The sequence below is a fragment of the Carcharodon carcharias genome, chromosome 4 (genome assembly GCF_017639515.1).
Source record: "Carcharodon carcharias isolate sCarCar2 chromosome 4, sCarCar2.pri, whole genome shotgun sequence".
In the NCBI taxonomy this organism is placed as follows: Eukaryota; Metazoa; Chordata; class Chondrichthyes; order Lamniformes; family Lamnidae; genus Carcharodon; species Carcharodon carcharias.
This window is the reverse complement of record NC_054470.1, coordinates 136,865,729-136,886,976: the sequence shown is the minus strand read 5'-3', so window position 1 is coordinate 136,886,976 and position 21,248 is coordinate 136,865,729. Positions and strand designations below refer to the sequence as shown.

General features: G+C 41.2%; 1 protein-coding gene across 2 annotated transcripts in view; it reads right to left on the bottom strand.

Moving 5' to 3' along the window:
* Window positions 1-21,248, bottom strand: part of kiaa0825 (KIAA0825 ortholog) — a 608,024-nt gene that overhangs the window by 403,682 nt on the left and 183,094 nt on the right. For both annotated transcript variants that reach the window (XM_041185961.1, XM_041185962.1), the window contains 4 exons: window positions 20,513-20,778; window positions 19,550-19,703; window positions 12,795-12,985; window positions 8,983-9,165 (listed from right to left, as the gene is read on the bottom strand). In XM_041185961.1, the coding sequence (XP_041041895.1) occupies window positions 8,983-9,165; window positions 12,795-12,985; window positions 19,550-19,703; window positions 20,513-20,778 (794 nt within the window). The remainder of the gene's footprint in view (window positions 1-8,982; window positions 9,166-12,794; window positions 12,986-19,549; window positions 19,704-20,512; window positions 20,779-21,248) is intronic.

The window sequence follows — 21,248 nt, the reverse complement described above, 5'->3', positions numbered from 1 at the left end:
AAGAACATGGACAGGCAATATAAAGTAAAGGGTACAACTCTAAAGGGGTGCAGGGGCAGAGGGAACTGGGTATATTTGTGCAAAAGTCACTGAAAGTGGCAGGACAGGTTGTGAGCAGAGTTATTAAAGCATACAGCAGGCTTGTCCATTCTTTTTGCTTGTGGGGGGGCCATATTCCATTTTTTCCCACTCAAGAGGCCAATGAGCAAATTGTGGAAACATAAGGTTTGGCAAAACTCTAAATTGAATTTCAAAAATAGTTTGAGGTATGAAAAGAAATAATTGCTGAGCAAAAATAAAGCAGTGTCATAGCGATAAATTTTTAAGTTTAAAAAAAGAGCAATTAATAAAAATGTCCAGAGAGTGAGTGTGTGTGCCAGGCTCACTCCCAGTCTCAAGGGGCTCACTCATTCACACTCACCCACTGTAAATGAGTGTGTGGCCGTGAGAGTGAGTGAGAAACCTGAAACTGGGAATAAGGCAGACACACACTCATTCTCTTCCTCCCACAAACACACTGAGTGGAATCACCCCAGATTTGCACGAAGTGCTGTAGTGGCAGGAAAAAAGGATGCTTTACCCGCTGGCTGCAATGGCAGGTTTTCACGCCATATCATCCCAATCCCGCCTCATTAAATCATACATTGCCAGGAAATACACCATTTTGCTGGCGAGTGGCCTCTGATTCATCCGCCATACCATCATCTTGCCGCTTCCTCATGCTGGGTGCCATAATCAAAGTGCAACTGCACGCACACCTCTCAGTGCTTCCAGGCCAGGAGACATGGCCCCAAAAGGCAAGAAGACTGCAACCCCCGATTCAGTGACGCATCTTTGGCATACATTCTGGACACCATTGGAGCTGGTCGCAATGTCCTCTACCCCCGCTCTAGCCACAGGAGGCCCATCAGTGTCACCACTCTGGCTTGGGTTAGCAGTGCCAACTGTTATGACCGGTCCCCGGGCAAGGTTCCCCGAATTTGTCATGATCCCAGACGAGATACCCCAAATTGTTATGCTCCCGGTTGAGAAGGAATTAAAAGGTTCCCTTTCCTTATTCAATCCCCTCTGCTGGTCACAACAAGGTTAATTTAAAAAGGATCCTTTCCCTCGTGGACACCTTTTCCCAGCCCAAATATATTTAAGTTTTAAAAGGAGCTAATTCAACCAGGCTTTCTTGAGTTAAATGAAGAGTGAGTTTATCAGTTACTAAAACGCGAGCAAAAATATAAAAATGCAACACACATACACGCAGATTAGAAATGAGAAGTGAGTCCAGAAATAAAAGTTAAAAAGGTATGTGAATCAGTCTTTGGCTGGTCTGTGAGGAATAGATGATGAAATGTCGCGGCCATTAAGTTGTATGATTCTGGTAGAGATGATTTTGGGCAGTTGAGTAGCTGGTTTGGACATTCTTAGTTCTGCAGGTTAGCTGAAAGGATTTGTCCTGTTTCCTTTTCAACTGTGGCTTTACTGACTTGTGACCTTGTTTCCACACAAGTGCCAGGCAATGACCATCTCCAACAAGAGAGAAACTAACCATTGCCCCTTGATGTTCAATGGCATTACCATCACTGAATCCCCCACTATCAACATCCTGGGGGTTAACATTGACCAGAAACTGAACTGGACTAGCCATATAAATACTGTGGCTACAAGAGCAGGTCAGAGGCTAGGAGTCCTGCAGTGAGTAACTCACCTACTAATTTCTCAAAGCCTGTCCACCGTCTACAAGGCATAAGTCAGGAGTGTGATGCAATACTCTCCACTTGCCTGGATGAGTGCAGCTCCAACAAAACTCCAGAAGTTTGACACCATCCAGGACAAAGCAGCCCGCTTGACTGGCACCCCATCCACAACCATTCATTCCCTCCACCACCGATGCATAGTGTCAGCAGTGTGTACTATCAATAAGATGCACTGCAGGAATTCACCAAGGCTCCTTAGACAGCATTTTCCAAATCCAAGGCTGTGGCCAAGTAGAAGGACAAGGGCAACAGGTGTGTGGGAACACCACCACCTGCAAATTCCCCTCCAAGCCATGCACCACCCTGATTTGGAAAAATATCGCCGTTCCTTCACTGTCACTGGGTCAAAATCCTGGAATTCCCTCCCTAAAAGTAGTGTGGGTGTGCCTATACCACGTGGACTGCAGCAGTTTAAGAGGACAGCTCACCACCACCTTCTCAAGGGCAATCATGGATGGCCAATAAATACTGTCCTAGCCAGCAATGCCCACATCACATGAATGAATTAAAAAATCCTCTTGTCAGCCCCCTCCTCCCCTCCCCCACAGAGCTCCAGCACCCTCGACCAACCCCCCAATACCCGGCACTATGGTCTGCCTCCAGGTCCAGGCATTCTGGTCCCACCCTCACCGGGCCCCAGCACTCTGTTCCCTGCTCCCAGGCCCCGGCACTCTGTTCCCCACCCCCAGACCAAGGCACTGTGGCCCCTTGCCACTCTTGCCACCTCCCCACCCTCCCTTTGAAGAAAAACTTCTTTCTCCCAAGCAGACTCACCACCATTGGCATTTGCTGCTCCTCCAAACACAGGCTATTTCTCTCCCACCGGTAAGCCTATCAGCAGCAAACATGGGAGAGAAATGGTCTGTTACTGGAGGAGCAGATCCTTGTAGAATCTTCCATTCTACTTAACTGTCATTTTGAAAACTGGCTTTGGAGGCCACAATCCAGTTGTGGGACACCGGTTGGACACCCCTGGTATACAGTATCCTCGACTTTATTAATATGAGAATAGAGTGCAAGAGCAAGGAGGTTATGAACTTATGTAAGACACTACTTTAGAGCATTGCATCCAGTTCTGGGTGCTGTTTCAGAAAGGGTGTGAAGGCACTGGAGCGAGTGCAGAAAAGATTCTCGAAAATCATTCCAGGGATGAGGAATTTCAGTTACGTAGGTTGGAGAAGCTGGGGCTATTTTCCTTGGAGAAGAGAAAGCTGTGATGAGATTTGATGGAGATATTTAAAATTATCTCGGGTCTGGACAGAGTAGAGAGGAAGAAACTGTTCCCACTCCTGAAAGGATCGAGAATAAGAGGGCACAGATTTAAAGTAAGACCATAAGACATCGGAGTAGAAATTAGGCCATTCGGCCCAACAAGTCTGCTCTGCCATTCAATCATGGCTGATAAATTTCTCAACCCCACTCTCCCACCTTCTCCCCATAACCTTTGATCCCCTTACCAATCAAGAACCTATCTTTCTCGCTCTTAAATACACTCAATGACCTGGCCTCCACAGCCTTCTGTGGCAATGAATTCCATAGATTCACCACTCTCTGGCTAAAGAAGTTTCTCCTCATCTCTGTTCTAAAAGGTTTTCCCTTTACTCTGAGGCTGTGCCCTCGGGTCCTAGTCTCTCCTACTAATGGAAACATCTTCCCCACGTCCACTCTATCCAGGCCTTTCAGTATTCTGTATTTCAATCAAATCCCCCACAATCCTTCCAAACTCCATGGAGTATAGACCCAAGGTCCCCAAACGTTCCTCATATGTTAAGCCTTTCATTCCTGGGATCGTTCTCGTGAACCTCCTCTGGACCCTCTCCAGGGCCAAAACATCCTTCCTGAGGTACGGGGCCCAAAATTGCTCACAATACTCTAAATGTGGTCTGACCAGAGCTTTATAAAGCCTCAGCAGCACATCTCTGCTTTTATATTGTAGTCCTCTTAAAATAAATGCCAACATTGCATTTGCCTTCCTAACTACTGACTCAACCTGCAAGTTAACCGTAAGAGAATCCTGGACTAGGACTCCCAAGTCCCTTTGCACTCCAGATTTCTGAATTCTCTCCCCATTTAGAAAATAGTCTATGCCTCTATTCTTCCTACCATGACCTTACACTTCCCCACGGTATATTCTAATTGCCACTTCTTTGCCCATTCTCCTAACCTGTCCAAATCCTTCTGTAGCCTCCCTGCCTCCTCAATACTACCTGTCCCTCCACCTATCTTTGCACCATCTGCAAACTTAGCCAGGATGCCCTCAGTTCCTTCATCTAGATCATTAATGTATAAAGTGAAAAGTTGTGGTCCCAACACTGACTCCTGTGGAACTCCACTAGTCACTGGCCGCCATCCTGTGAAGGACCTCCCTTATCCCCACTCTCTTCCTCCTGCCAGACAGCCAATTTTCCATCCATGCTAGTAACTTGCCTCTAACACCATGGGCTCTTAATTTACTGAGCAGCCTCCTATGCGGCACTTTGTCAAAGGCCTTCTGGAAGTCCAAGCAGATAACGTCCATTGGCTCTCCTTTGTCTAACCTACTCGTTACCTCCTCAAAGAATTCTAACAGATTTGTCAGGCATGACCTCCCCTTGATGAAATCATGCTGACTTTGCCCGATTTTACCATGCACTTCCAAGTATTCTGAAATCTCATCCTTAATAATGGACTCTAAAATCTTACCAACGACCAAGGTCAGGCTAATCGGCTTGTAATTTCCCGTCTTTTGCCTCACTTCCTTCTTAAACAGGGGGGTTACACTAGCAATTTTACAGTCCTCTGGGACCCTCCCTGTCTCCAGCAATTCCTGAAAGATCACCACTAATGCTTCCACTATCTCTTCAGCTATCTCCTTCAGAACTCTGGGGTGTAATCCATCTGGTCCAGGTGATTTATCCACCTTCAGACCTTTCAGTTTTCCTAGCACCTTCTTCTTGGTAATGGCCACCATACTCACCTCTGCCCGCCCGACTCTCTTGAACTTTGGGGATGTCACTTGTGTCTACCACTGTGAAGACTGACGCAAAGTACCTATTAAGTTCCTCCGCCATTTCTTCGTTCCCCACTACTATTCCTCCAGCGTCATTTTCCAGCAGCCCCATGTCCACTTTTGCCTCTCTCTTACCCTTTAAATATCTAAAAAAACTCTTGCAATTTCCTTTTATTTAATGGCTAGTTTACTCTCATATTTAATCTTCTCCCTCCTTATTTCCTTTTTTGTTGTCCTCTGTTGGTCTTTGTAGGCTTCCCAATCCCCTGGTTTCCCACTGCTCTTCACGGCATTGTATGCTTTCTCTTTAGCTTTTATGCTGTCCCTGACTTCCCTTGTCAGCCATGGTTGCCTCGACCTCCCTTTAGCATGCTTCTTCTTCCTAGGGATGAATTTTTGCTGTGTCTCCTAAATTACTCCCAGAAACTCCTGCCATTGTTGTTCCACTGTCTTTCCTGCTAGGCTCATCTCCCAGTCAATTCTGGCCAGCTCCTCCCTCATGCCTCTGTAGTTGCCTTTATTCAACTGTAATACCATTACATCTGATTCCAGCTTTTTCCTCTCAAATTGCAGGGTAAATTCTATCATATTATGGTCAATTGGTAAAAGAAGCAAAAGCTACATGAGAAAAAACTTTTTCACACAGCAAGTGGTTAAGATCTGGAATACACAGATTTAAAATGTGGTGAAGGCAGGTTCAACTGAAGCATTCAAAAGGAACTTCGACTGTAATCTGAAAAGGAAGGGTGTGTAGGGATGTGGGGAGAATGGCACTAAGTGAATTGCTCATTCAGGGAGCCAGTGCAGGCAAAATGGACCAAATGGCCTCCTTCTGAGTTGTAATAATTCTATTCAAGGTGATTATCAAAAGAACAAATGCTGACACGGGGAAAATATTTCTTACGCAACAAATGATTAGGATCTGAAATGCATTACCTGAGAGTGTGGTGGAGGCAGATTTAATTACAGTTTTCAAAAAGGAATTGGACAAGCACCCAGTCACAAACATGTAATTATGATGTTACAGATTTTAAGGACAACTGTTTCAAAGGCACATTTCTGTTTTCAAACCTTTACATTGACTGTAAAAGCTTTTTTCAAAATATGGCCAGGCAGCATGGTACCCTCCAGTGTTTATTCAAACCTCGTCAGATATATATCTCTGGAACTGACTACAAAGAGTCAATAAAAATGTAAAGATCCCTCCAGGGATTTCACTGAATTCCAAAAGGTGTGATAAAACCTTTTTACTTCTAACGGAACAGGAAACAGGAAGGGACATCAAAGGGCCTCAACATAACTAACTTCTTTGCTTGATGGAACAATGCTTCATAAAAATTAACACAGCAGCCATTTCATGTTTGGAATGGTATTTTGAGTGCAAAGCCTTGGGACAAACTCTGAGAAACATCGTCAGACAGGGTTCTTGGCCAAAGGATGACAAAGAAGAAGGGATTAAGGGATCGAGCGCTGTTCTGCTGAAAGAGTTCAAGCAATTTGCAAGTGCCCATAACTGCAGAATTATTGAGGGATAGGAAATCTTCTCTCCTTCCCTGTTGAGTCCACCTGAAAAGGCAAACCTCCAAATAATCAACTGCAGAAGCCATCGCAACCATTAAACCAAACCTCAAGTTTCAACCTCTTCACTTTGGGAAGAAGAAATTCAAGCAGCAGGCCTGCAATGATATCTCAAAAACTGATTTGAACTCCCATCTTTAAGTATCCTCTTATCTTTATCCACTTTTAATCTTTGTATCTATATTTTAGTTAATAAATTTATCACTTTTACCTAAGTAACTTACAGCAGTGGTTTTTGTAATCAACTAACCTTTACCTTATTTAAGACTGAAAGATGTCTGCTGGATTATTTTTAATTGAATCACTCATAAATTAGAAGGGACTACATAAACACACACAAATTCTTAGCTCAAGGACCACTTTAAGGAAACGCCTATAACATGTTCGTGACATATCCAAAAAGAAAAAATTTGCAGGGCTATGGGAAATGGCAAGGACTTGGAACTAGCTGAGTTGCTCTTGCAGTAAGCCATCATGGATGCAATGGGCCAAAAGGCCTCATCTGTGCTTTAAATATTCTATGATTCTATAGGACATCAGGGGGCACTATAGGTGAATGGCATAACACCTTCCGGTGCTAAGCTTCATTCTCTTGCTTTCACAACATTCTGCAGCACAGCTCTCCTCAGGACCATACCCTTGAACGAAGAACAAAGAAAAATACAGCACAGGAACAGGCCCTTCGGCCCTCCAAGCCTGCACCAATCATATTGCCCGTCAACTAAAACATTTTGCACTTCCGGGGTCCATATCCCTCTATTCCCATCCTACTCATGTATTTGTCAAGTTGCCTCTTAAACACCACTATCGTACCTGCTTCCACAACCTCCTCTAGCAGCGAATTCCAGACACTCACTACCCTCTGCGTAAAAAAACTTGCCCCGCACATCACCTTTACAGTTTTCTTCTCTCACCTTAAATCTATGTCCCCTAGTAATTGATTCTTCCACCCTGGGAAAAAGCTTCTGACTATCTACTCTGTCCATGCCACTCATAATTTTGTAAACTTCTATCAAGTCGCCCCTCAATCTCCATCGCTCTAATGAGAATAATCCGAATTTCTCCAACCTCTCCTCTTGGCTAATAACTTCCAGACCAGGCAGCATCCTGGTAAACCTCCTCTGCACCCTCTCCAATGCCTCCGTATCCTTCTGGTAATGTGGCGACCAGAATTGCATGTAATATTCCAAGTGTGGCCTAACCAAGGTTCTAATGAGCTGCAGCATGACTTCCCAGCTTTTATATTCAATACCCCTGCCAGTGAATAAATTAAATTAAATGCTGCACTTATTCCTCTCCCTGCAAGCACCTCACACTGCCATCCTCCCACATCCCCAAGCAGCCAATATTCACACACACTCTCATCCTATTACCCTCTCACATTACCCACAACATTCACCCTCCACAAATGCTGTTCTTCCCTCCTCTCCAAACAAGCCATTACAAACACTCACACCTGTCTGCTTTCTCTCCTTGCAGCTAAAGGTAGAGGCCTGAGGAGGGCGGTGGCCCACCAGTGACAGGCACCTTATGAGCCACTGCCCACCTGCTCCACTGTTCCAGGAGGCTGCAGATGTCAGAATTCTATTAATTTGGTAGCAGCAGCTGCCATACAATTAACCTGTAATACAATGCAATTTACTTTTCAAAACAATTTTCAGTCACCACCTAATGCAGTTCTAGTCCAGTGAAATATATAGCGTATAAATAATACAGGAAAATAATTAATTCTGAACATAACCCACTAAAATTATCCAAATGACCTGTCACTGTATAGTAGAAACAGCTTCAATAAGTTTCTTCTGCATAGGTCTTCTGTCACTATGAAATGTAGGGCTTCAGTTCTGCTGAATTCTGCAGTTTCTGTCATTTATCCACGCTTTCCCGAATTAAAAGGCTCAACCAAGAATTTACCAACATCCCTCTGCGCATGTTACACTGATAATCTACATCTCTCAAAATTTATATGTCACTAACGTGTAGCAGACAGGACCAGCCATTTTCTCCTCAGTCTAATATAATACTGGACAGATATGATTGAGCTTAAAAACAAGAAATCATTGTACAGTCTGTGAATGGACAGTTTTTCTCAATCATGAAAGGTTCTAGAGTTTCAACAAATATTTCAATTCTATTTAGAAAATCATTATTTTCCTTCCACATACAAGGTCCTAATTGGAAATGATATCTGAGGGAAAAATTCTCTCAGCACAACTATTGCCACAATACCACAGGATGTTGCACTCTGGATGATTTTAAGCAGGCTAACTCCCTGGCCAGGATTTTACAGCCCCTCCCGCCTGGTGGGATATTATGGTCCCATAGAACTGAATGGAGGTTTAAATGGCTCACTGCATCTGCTGGCGGGGTTGGGGGGGGGGGGGGGGGGGGGGGGGGGGGGGGGGCTAAATCCTGGCCCTAATTTTCTTGATATCCAGTGATTCAAATCCTAAATTCTGAATTACACTTCACCCAAGCTGTGCTCTGCTCACTATCTCTGACTATGACCACTCTGAACATCACAATTGCACTCCCAAGTTCTGAATACTCATTAGAAATTCCACAGGTCACACAGTTAATCCATAATGTACTTTATATGGAATAGTCAGTTTTTCATTTAATTGACAATTTTTGCATTTACTAATAAATGTATTTTAATACACTTACTCATATAGTTTGTCTAGAGGTGATGTTAAGATAGCAAGAGCACTAAGAAGTGCATTGCAATGGTTATGAATAATGAAGATCCAGCGAGACAGATCCTCTGAAGGCTGAAGTAATTCTTGAGCTGAACGGCAAACTGACCATAAAAGATTTTCGGTGCACACAAGTATGGCAGTGATGTCAATTCTGTTGATGAATGCACACATACTAAATTGATAGCATGTTAAAATATCTCAACATCTATTTAATACATTATCACATCGAGAATTTGCTACCTTCAAAAAAAAAGTTAAAATATTGCTTTCTTAAAAAAAAATCATCTAATCAGCTTTTGATGCATTCATATATACTGTTAGGCAAAAAGGAATGAGTGCTTCAGCTACAATTCAGTATTTAAACATTTGATAACACCAAATAAAAAAAGTGTACAAATATTAAACTTTTCACTGTCTGTATTATTTGTAGGATTGGACGTTAAACAGAGGACCCATCTGCCTGCTTGGATGGATGTAAAAGGCCCTAAGGCCCTCTGTCAAAGAAGAGCAAGGGAGTTAAGCCTGGTGTCCTGGCCAATATTCATCCCTCAACATTTATCAACATAAAAAAAATCAGATTCTCTCATTAAAAAATTGCTCTCTAAGTGAGCTCACTATACATAAGTTAGCTGCCCCATTTCCTACATTACACCAGTGAAACGTTTTTAGACATCCAGTGGTCATGCAAAGCATTTTATAAATGCAAGTCCTCACATTTACATACAATGAAATGCATTAGCACATATCTGTTCACTTCTCAAACCTTCTTAACTCTTCTGTATTCTTCCTAACAATTTACCATGTCCTATAATTTGGCATTATTAACAAGCTTTATTATCTAATGATATGTTTAAATCATTTATGTATACAGAGAAGTCCAAAAACAGATTCCTGAGGTAAGCCAGTTATTACAACTTGCCATTCTAAAAAGAAACAAAAGAAACAGATCAGGTATGTTAGAGTAATGTAAAAAGGAAGCTTTCAGATTCTGGGGGTTTTGGGAAGAATTCTGGTGTAGAAGAGAAAACCAAGCATTGCTTCCACTAAATCAAACTGTGCAATGTCCTTGCAGAAAATGTAAACATGGCCATTGGAGAGGGTTTCAAATAGTAAAAGTGAGACCAAACAGAGCGGATCAAAAAAAGAAGAAAACTAAAGTTGATTTAGAAAGGATACAGAGGTATGGAACAGATGAAGGATGATAGCTAACAGGTAGAATACAGACAGTGATACACTTAAGAATTATTAATTAAAGATACGATTTTAACCAAGAAAGCTTTTATTGATACTGATGTTCTGACAGAGTCTGAGCTAAAAAATATTAAAAGATTCCCTAGCATATTGGAAGCACATAATAATCCACCAAACGGTGGAAAAGAAACGCACCAATAACCTCCTCACCGATGCTTGGTTTGGGCCTCATCAGAGTTGCTCAAAACCTTAATACATCCTTGATCCAAATATGGGCACAAAACCAAAATTCAAGAGGTGCGGTTAGAATGTCTGTCCCTTGACATTAAGGCAGCATTCAATGAAGTGTGGCACTAAAGAGCCTGATTGAAACTAAATCAGTTGAGATTAGGAGAAAAAATATGTGGTGGCTGAAGTCAAACCTGGCAATGTTTGTTGGAAGCCAATCATTTCAGCATGCAGCAAGACCTGTGCAACATCCAGGACTGATAACTGGCATAAAGGTTTGTGCACACAAGTACCAGGCAATGATTACCTCTGACAACAGAGTGTAACCACTTCTCCATGGCATTGCTATCTCCAAGCCCCTTGCCATCAATATCTTCAGGGGGTTATCATTGACCAGAAATTCAAAACGACCAGCCACGTAAATGCCTTAGCTGCTAGGACAGGTCAGAGACAGGGCATTTTGTTGTGAGTGGCTTACCTCCTGACTTCCTCTACACCGTCTAGGGGACACATTAGGAGTGTGATAAAATACTCTCTATTCACTTCGGTGGGTGTAGCTGTAATAACACTCTAGAAGCTTCACACCATCCAGGACAAAGCAGCCCATTTGATCAACTTTTCAACCACTAAACATCCACTCCCTTTACCACTGATATACCATGGTAATGTATACTATCCATAGAGTGATTTGCTGTAACTTGCCAGAGCTTTGTCGTCAGCTGAAAATCCAGACATCTCTGTCACTTGGAAAAATAAGGGTATCAGATGCATGTGAACACCGTGCTGAATTGACATATATTACTGTTCTTTCATCTTTGTTGGATCAAAATTGTGGAAATCTCTACTAATAGCATCCTGGGGGCAACTTCTAGAAAACAGGCTGCAGTGGTAAAAGAGAAAGGTCCACCATCACCTTTTCATGGGCAACAAGGCCTTGCCAACAATAACCACTTCCCCAGAATTAATATTTTGAAAAACAAGGATGCAATTTGTGTTCAATTCAGCAAGGTATGGAATAGCAACAGAATTGCAATAATGGGAACTTCAACTATCTGAAATTAGATTTGGACAAGCAAAAATCATTGGTCAAAAAGAGAGGGATTTCTAAAATGTGCACAGGACTGCTTCATTAATGAGAACATTACATCTTCAGCAAGGAAAGATGGGGTATTAGATCTGATTGTTGGTAACAAATAAGTGGTCTGAAGATGGAAATACTTGGGAAATAACATAATTACCCTCACAATGAAAGCAGGTAAAGTCAAAGATAAAGAAAATTAGCTAATTTCAGTGGAATGGATGGGGACACCACCCAGATTAATTGGTTTATGAAATCAATCTCATTGGACAGCCCATGACATCCATCTGTTCCAACTTGGGCATCTTACACATGCTGCATCTACACTATCTCAGTGCTGATTTTCCACTCGAGTAATCTATTTCCATCTTTCAGCACATGTCCTAGCATTGAGCAGAAATTGATTGAAATGCTGGGTTCTGAAGACAGTCTGAAAGGAGATGAGAGAATGAACAAAGCGGAGAGGTGGAGCAATTAAGAATGTAAGAATATTACAAGTTAGAGAAGGGGTAGACCATATAGTTCCTCGAGCCCGGAACTAAGATTTGTAATTGGCTAAACGTCAGAGGGCAGTCTGAAGAGGAAGTCATGAAAATGAAAAACAAAGCTTGTTCATAATATGAAATAGGGGAATGGGTTGTGGCTGGAAGTAACGGGAGCAAAGAGATCAAATGTAGAGGTACCTGGATGAAATGGGAGTTGGTCGTAATAGCTTATTTTGGTGTTGAAACTGAGGAAATGGGATAAAAAATGGGAGAATTGTGTAGGCTCCAGGATACAATACAGCTGAGGGATCAAAGGGTACTACTGGTAGATAACTCAATGATCACATCAATAACAGCAGCAAAGAAGGCATAAAATGGTGTAAAGCCTCAGGGAAAGAACATAAGTAATAATGAAATTGCACAGAATAAATGCTTAATTCCCATCCGTTGCTTCATGTACAATTTTATTCACTATACTAATGACATCCTGGTTCTGGAGAAGGCACAGAGGAAGGCACTAAACTTATAACTCAGATGTCTGCATCTTATATATGGAGAGATGAGACAGTACTGACAAATTCAGTATAATGCTAAATAAATTTTTACTGAATAAAGCAATTGATAAATCTAAGAGATTGAGTACAGGCTAGTATATTTTTAAGTTTGGGATAGACCAGATTAACTGAAATAATCTTTTCCAACCCTGCACACATTCTAATGTTTTTTTATAAAAATGGATAATGTATTTCAAAGTTATTTCATACAAACTTATTTTTCATAATACTTAATTAAGCCTACCTTATCTGTGAAGTTCTGTTATACGTAGGACAAGACTGAGAGTATCTGCAGGCCAGAATGGTTAAGGATTCACTCAACACCTCAGCTAGAAGTTCCTGGGCTAATCTAGAGGGCAGCACAGTCCAAAGATCATAACGAAGCGCACCGCAATAGTAATGCCACATTTGAATGGAAAAAGAGCATCTCTCTCCCTGTGAAATGAATCAGTGAACAATAGAGATTAAGCTATTAGTTTATTTTTAATAAATCTGTAAATGATTCAATGTGAAAATGAAATAACTGAAACCGTGGGTAGTTTCTGGACCAGAGGACTGAGAGAAAGAAACAGTATACAGACGGGTCCAGGTGCCTGCCTGTGAAGCACATCCATCCATGTCAATGACCTTCCCCTACCAAGGCCTCTGATCCCAATACCAAGCCTCTGAACAGTCTCCCATCCCTACCAAGACTTTGATCCACAAATCCACCTCTCTCACACACAGTGAGGCCTCTAATTCCACTTTCCCAACCTCTGAATTCCCCACCATCAGGCCTCCAACTTTCCCACCTGATATCCTTCAAGGATCGACAGACTTTGGATTGACCATACGCTCCCCTCCTCCTCGGATCAATGCCCTCTCCTCCCCCTCCATCATTAAACCTCTTTCCTCCGCACTGTGTGGTGGAATCTTGAATTGTGATTTCCCATGACTTTCTGGCTTAACCGTTCCCTGGGCATCAGGTTAGCAAAAATTCTGCCCAAAATGACTTAGCATCTTAGCTCCTTTAATGTTACATAAATTTCCAGGACAATAGCTAAAAAGTAGGGAGAGGGTGGGTGCTAAATTCAGTCGCACCCAAAAACAACCGCTGGGATCGTGATGCAGGATTAATCCTCGACCGTTGCTTCCAATGCAGGCAGTTTATCAACTCTGTACTGTTTGTTAATTATTTAACATGATCGCAGCATTATGCCAGCTCTAAAAGCACGGTTGAATGGCTCTGCACCACAGCAGGGGTTCAAAATTGTGGGAGGTCACTACCAGTTAAAGCTAGCCTGCACTATTTAAAGCCAGTCACCATAGGGTAGTGCACCGTGACTGGAGCAGGTGCTGGCAGTCATTCTCAACAGATTCCAACCTGGGAAAGACAGAAAAAAAGCACAACATGGGAGAGAGCGAAATCGAAGATTTTCAAATGCTGCACTGGAGACAGTAGTCAAGGAGTAGAAGAGGAGAGACCAGCTCTATTGGCAGGAGGCCAGGAAGCCCCCCAGACAAACTCTCAGAAGACAGTGAGACCAGATAGCCATGAAGTCAATGTCAGGAGTCAAGCCCCTAGGGTCTGAATGCAGTACTGCAAAAACTTCAATTGCCTCACAAGAGTGATCAATAAATGCATCACCAACTGTGCCATTGGGCTCACACACTGCTCAACACATCACACATCTGTCACTAACCTACCAACAGCCTCTATCATTCACAAGTCATACCTAATAGTCATGGTTTAACTCACCCGCACACATTTAGCACTGCTGAAAGCCTCACACCCACATGTTACAGCTTGTGCATCTGTCAACTATTCAACCATGACAGTCACAGCATCCAAATATATTGCACACAATCACTGATACACTTCCCTCTCCTGCAAGACAAGGTGATGACCAACTGGTGGATCAGGTGCTAACTGACGGGGGAATGGGCACATCTGCATGTTCTTCTCCCCATGGAGGAGACAGTGCTCACCATCAATAGAGTAGCCATTGTTGAAACTGTGGCCAGAAACAGGGATGAAACAATAAAAGATGATGGCACCTTTTCACATCCCACTTCTCCCTCATCTCAACTGATTTATAAGCTGAGGATGGTCTCAGAATGCATGTGAACAGGTTGAAAGCATTCAGAAACGAGCACTGAAATTGATCCTAGATAATACATGACAAAACTACTCTGGCACAGTCAAACAATTCAATATGTGTTCCCTCGCTGAAGAGCGAAAAAAGTTAGCTGAGCCTGGTGAGAAAACTCTTGAATTCTACCTCCTATTGCCATTACATCTTGTCACAACCCCACAAAAGTAAATGTGCAATAAAGTTAAAGAGAAAAGACATCATTCCATGACTAACATGTAGAACAAATAGACTGCGAGACAGCCCAATCCCCTACTTTATAAAAGTCTATCTACAAATGTATTGTATAAATCTGTGTATGTATAGGTAAAAGGAGGGTGTGTAAATAGAGTCATAGAGGTCTGCAACACAGAAAAAGGCCCTTCAGCCCATCGAGTCTGTGCCAGTCAAACAAGTACCTAACAATTCTAATCCCATTTTCCAGCACTAGGCCCATAGCCATGTATGCCATGGCATCGCAAGTGCACAAATATTTCTTAAATGTTATGAGGGTATCAGCCTCTACCACCCTTTCAGACAGTAAGTTCCAGATTCCCACCACCCTCTGGGTGAAAAAATTCTTCCTCACATCCCCTCTAAACCTCTTGTTCCTTATCTTAAATCTATACACCCGGTTATTGATCCCTCCACCAAGGGGAAAAGTTCCTTCCTGTCTACCCTATCTATGCCCCTCATAATTTTATACACCTCAATCATATCCCCCCCTCAATCTCCTCTCCAGGGAAAATAACCCCAGTCCGTCCAATCTCTCCTCATAAATAAAACTGTCCAGCCCAGGCAACATCCTAGCAAATCTCCTCTGCACTCTCTCTAATGCAATCACATCCTTCCTATAATGTGGATTTCAGAACTGCACGCAATACTGTAGCTGTGGCTTAACCAGCGTTTTATACAGTTCCAGCATAACCTCTAAGATAAAAGCAAAAAGCTGCGAATGCTGGAAATCCAAAACAAAAACAAAAATACCTGGAAAAACTCAGCAGGTCTGACAGCATCTGCGGAGAGGAACACAGTTAATGTTTCCAGTCCGTATGACTCTTCAGTGGAACTAAGGAAAAACATTCCTCTCCACAGATGCTGTCAGACCTGCTGAGTTTTTCCAGGTATTTTTGTTTTTGTCCTGCATAACCTCCCTGCTCTTATATTCTATGCCTCGGCTAATAAAGGCAATTATCCCATATGCCTTCTAATGATTAAGAATTGCATGAACTTAACTTGACAACATATGATTTAAGGGCTTTAATACAAAATGCAGAGTGTAGCAGACATTTCCTTTCTATTCTGCAAATTAAGGAGACCTGCACTTTGCAATGTAATTACTTGTATGCTGAAATTACAATAATAGTGCATTCCTTTTCCCATTTTATACTTTATTTTTATTTTAATGATTGTCTATGTTATGAATTATTACTTACTTGCTTTATTCGTATTGTCACCACAGTCCGGCACCTGCCGCCATGTTGATTTGCCAATAAACCAATTATCAATCAAAAATCACCTCTTAGTTTCTCCCCTCCTCACACCACAAGCCTAACTTTGTGTCTTTCTCTTTTCAGACATCCAAGAATTGTAACCTGGCCAGACAATGGTGGAACAGCAACAGCAGAATGGTGGAACAGCAAGTAGAAAGTGATGAAGAACACCAGTAACTGATCTTATACTTGCAGTAACCATGAGATACTGACACTGCACATAATTTAGAGGATATCTTAGAGGCAGGATATGTACCTAATGAGATACAAGACACTAGAGGGCTTCGGCCAGGGTAGCGGGCATGGGCAACACATGCGCCAATGCCCCGAAGGGTGAGGTCGCACACAAATGCCTCTGCAGAAGGCTCACACGAGTACGTCGATGGGGCTGGCTACAGAAGAAGGCTGATGGATATGCACAATGAACTGCTTAGTGAATTGGCAGGCCTGCCAGAAAGCCTGCTGGCAATGTCAAGGAGCATGGAACACTTCCAGCACCAACTTTGCCCATGGCTTTGTGTAGAGGTTTAAAACCATCTTTTCTAGCAATGGAAGCACTGAGAAACTCCATTAGCACACTTGTGGACCCAACCACAATGCAGCATCTGATGGCCCATGTCTCAGTGTCCATTGCAGCATAAGCAGAAGCCACACAATGTTTGGGTGGTACAATGGAGCTCTGACTTTTGTCTTACAAGATCAGACTGCTCCCAGGCAAGCTCAGCTTTCAATAGGGCTTGTGGATCCGCAAGACCAAGTCCTTCAGCATCTGTCACAATACTCACTGCAGACATGAGCAACTTTAAAAAACTCTAGAAAGTACCAAACATTTGTACAATCATAGCAATAGCCAGTCTAATCAATCAGCAACTAACCTACAAGCAGTTAATGATTGCTTTAAATAGCACTGATTGGTGGGGAGGGGAGGTTAGGTCTTTCCAGCTACTAAACACATGTTGTGCCATGCATGATTAAGAGATGGCTTCAGTTGGAGAGCTGAGCTCCAAAATGGCAGCACTAGAGTCAAATCTGTTATATCTGATTGATGTCACAATCTATCTGCTCTGCATGTGGACGTTTTTGCTAATGTGCCCACAATCTACCACTAGAAGTGTGTGCATGTACCATGAATGCTAATTTGGAGGCAAAATGACACACCTACCACCAAAAATCGGGTTCTATAGAGCCAAGTTTCGTGGTCACAGCTTTGTTTTTAGAACTGAACTAAAAATTATGGAAGTTTAAGCATGTTCCTTTTTAAGGCACAATTGTCTTATGTTCATTAGCTGAGAGTGACACAAAACTGAACGAAAGGTGTAGTATAGAGGGCGCTGCTGTTACTTGTATATTAATTCTATTTAAACATATGCAGGTGGTGGACGTTAACTGCACGTACTTCCGCAAATAGTAACAGTCCTCTAGTGGTGGGGTTAGGAGGTGCTTGTTTGTAATGTGTACATCTGTAAATAAATACTCATAAAAATGATGATGTAGTCCATGTAGTAAGTATACTTTGGAAATTACTCAGTAATATTACCACTTAAATGAGTAATGGGTTTACATGATAATGTTGCACTGGATAATTTTCAGACTTATGTATTTTGTTAGTTTGTTGTGCACATAGAAAACCATGTTGCTGAGGATTAAACTTCAGGATTGTGAATTGTGGCTTTCTGGATCCAGGAAAATGTTGGTGCTAGAAAAATGTCCAACTTCAAACTGATGTTATTTCTATGAGTGGTAGTAACAAACGAAAAGGAAAACATTTGTGCAATGTGGCTTGGTGGACTGCAGTCTAGATTATCTATCCCCTTGCTTTACTTTGCAGAGCTATGATTGGGCACTCAGGTGTGAGAAATAGGCAGAAGTCTCACATCACTGGAACACCACGAACTTAGCACTTCAGCAGAGTTTCTAGTGGATGAGACCAGTGGCGGCGAAAGCCTCAAATAGGCAGATACTCGTTTGAAAACTTATTTTGGCACACCAGTTTCAGTTATTCTTGCATGCAGGATCTTAGATGTTAATACTGCTTATATGACATTCATGTCTCCTTCATGTGTTGTCACCTTAACAGCCGTTAAACAGGGAAGGTTAGGTGCTGGGCTACTTTATCAATTGCTTGAAGACCCATACTTGCATCTTCAGTTACTTTATCTTTCTTTGCTTTTTCTTCTTAGATCCCAGCTGTTTGTGATGGTAAAGGCTGATATTCAGTTGAGATGTTTTCTGAGGCTTTCTACAGGCTTTTGAAATTATTGTCATTCTGTTGTAAAACTACTTTGCTTTGAACTATTTACGTACTTGCCTTTTCCACCTTTCATCAGCTAGACTTTTCAAATACTTGAAGGAAAAGTCAAGCTGTGGACTGCAAGATTTGTTCAGTTCTATGGAAGACAGTCATTTAATTTATGGTAGACAGTTATTCTGTAGTCCCAGAGATATTTAAGGAATTATAGCCAGTTAAATTGAGAGTCCATCTGAAACTTCTGAGGGAAACTGTCAGAGAAGCACAGCACCCAGCATGGTAAGAAGTTTAACACAATAGACACTGGATATATAAAGGTTATCTACAAAAGAGAAGCATTTAGATTGTAAACTTATATTGTTTCCCTTGCCAGGAGTTACAAAGAACTATTTTTGTTATAAGCATATATTGTAACCAAAAATTCACCTTCACATCAAGACTAGTGAAGAAAAAAAGACATTAAAAGTTGGAACCGAAATATGAAATTGATATAAAATACAATTTCAGACAATTGATGAAAACTGCAACATTTGTATACAGTTAAGCTTTGGACAAAATTCTAGCTGCAGCTAGAATTTTTTAAACTCCTTATGGCTGAATTAAAGGAACCTTTTCAAAGTGAAATCAAGACATAACTTCTTCAGTTTTACTACTGGTCCCATCCCTTTAAATTTCATTCCCACTTAATTCACTTCAATCATGTCCAAATCTGCACCTGTATAGTAATGACTTTAGCATACACAATTGGGTGAAAAGAACATATTTCCACTTAAATATTCTAAGCTCCAGCAACAGTCACGCTAATGTAAACTGTACTGCAAGTGGAAAGCTAGACTTATTTATATTTATATATTTGAATTAGAGAAGTGCAAAATTAAGTTTTCATTTGATAGTGATATTTCAAACACAAAAGGTAACAAATCTGCTAAAATTTTCTCCCAGAAAAAAATACAGCCATTATTACTTAGAGCTACATTAAACATGGATTAAGTTATCATGTACCATTTTGCACAGCAGTGCTGTAAATAACACACCTATCTATAAGCAGCATTGATTATTTTCTTATTCAGCAGATAGTCAAAATACAATTAGAGCACAGTAGTCAAAATAGGTAAGAAACAAAGAGCTACTGAATTAATTCTCCCACCTCATAAAAAGATTTGGAGTCATCCCAGTGGTGGCTCTGTGCATCCTGGAAAATGCTCGTAGCACAAACTCTTATGCAGTAATTGGAAACTTGAAACTGAATCGCTCTGATGAATTCCTGATACCGCTGAATTGGCAGCAAGAACAATGGCTTACTTAGAAAGAATGACAGAGATTTAAGGTCTTAGCATAAGATGGCAACAATCTCAGTGCTACAAATGGTTCTGATCATTAAGTATCAATCATCCATTTCCTTTCTGTGCTGTACCTAGAGCTAATATTAGTATTCAAATCACTTTTATAAACTGTTCTATGTTTCTAAGCGTTTAAAACAAGTCATGTTTCTGGACAAATTTAAGTTCTCCTCTCATCAAGACAATAATATCATAATATTTATACAACTTGCAATATTTTACTTCAATATTTTGTGTCAATTATTGCACACTGCAAACTTATTTCCATGATTTTCTTGTAGTTACAGAGGCAAATAACTCTATATATAAGAAGAATTAATTACACTTTTCTTATTAAGTAGAAAGCATCAGGAATAGAGGTCTTTTGATGCAATGGGTAGAGTACCTGCCTTGAGCCAGGAGCTCTGAGTTTGAGTCCCACCCCAGGTCTTGCTGGTTAAGGAGCACAAATTCATAAAGCAGCCAAGAAGGTTGAGTATCAACCTGCAAATCTTCCAACACATGCCAATGGCAGGCGGTAACAGTGGGGGAGATTCCTGGTCAGCCATGTGATGGAAAGAAAGTTGGAGCCTCCATCATCACTATCCATAGCTCCAGGTTATAACATACATGTAAAAGTGCATGTTGCCACAACAACTCAGAATCCCTCAGTGAATTGTAACCCACCACCAGCAGATATCATCAGATGCCTTTTGGTAACTATGAAACACAAATTTATTTAATTGTTTATTTGCAATTGCAATTTAAATGCTTGAGTGCAGAGGACTTACTTTATGTTTGACTCTTTCAGCAAATTCTTATATTCAGTTAAGTAATTATGGACGAATATTGCTGTAGAGAGGATAACATACAGGTTTTGTACTGGAACCTTGGAGGGGACCTCTTTGCTTCTCTCTTCAAGTCGAGACAGGATATCTACAGCTACTTTAGAACAGCCATCCAAAAAGCTTTCTCTAATTTCCTGAAGAAAGCTCTCACTGCTTGCCAGGGCCAATGGAAGTAACGTGTCAAGTTCTTCCATGATGTAAGAACAAAACTAGAGAAGAATAAAAGTAGCAACATGTTATTTGAGACCTGATATAACCACATTATTTATGCACTCCTTGAACACATTCTTGCATCAAGAAAATGGTAGAGTCTAGTAATATACAAGAGTTGTGATAAAATAGATCGACTCACTCTGGTATAAATTATTTTAATAAAAATGCTTATTTGAAAAAGATGATTTATAAAAGCTAATTTAAACTATTTCCACAAATTAGTATTCCGTTGCTATGTATGCACTTTTACAATACGTATAGTTCAGAAATTGCTCAAAGATGAATTTTAAGAACACATCAATAGAAAGTAAATGTCAATAATGATTTGCAATTCAGAGTTTCCTTTTATAAAGCTATTTAAATATCAATTTGAGTGCATTTGTTTAGAGGACATGCCATATTTTTATGTTACAAAGCTTAATTTGTTACATCTAATTACATGTAATAAACAATATTTCAGAATCAA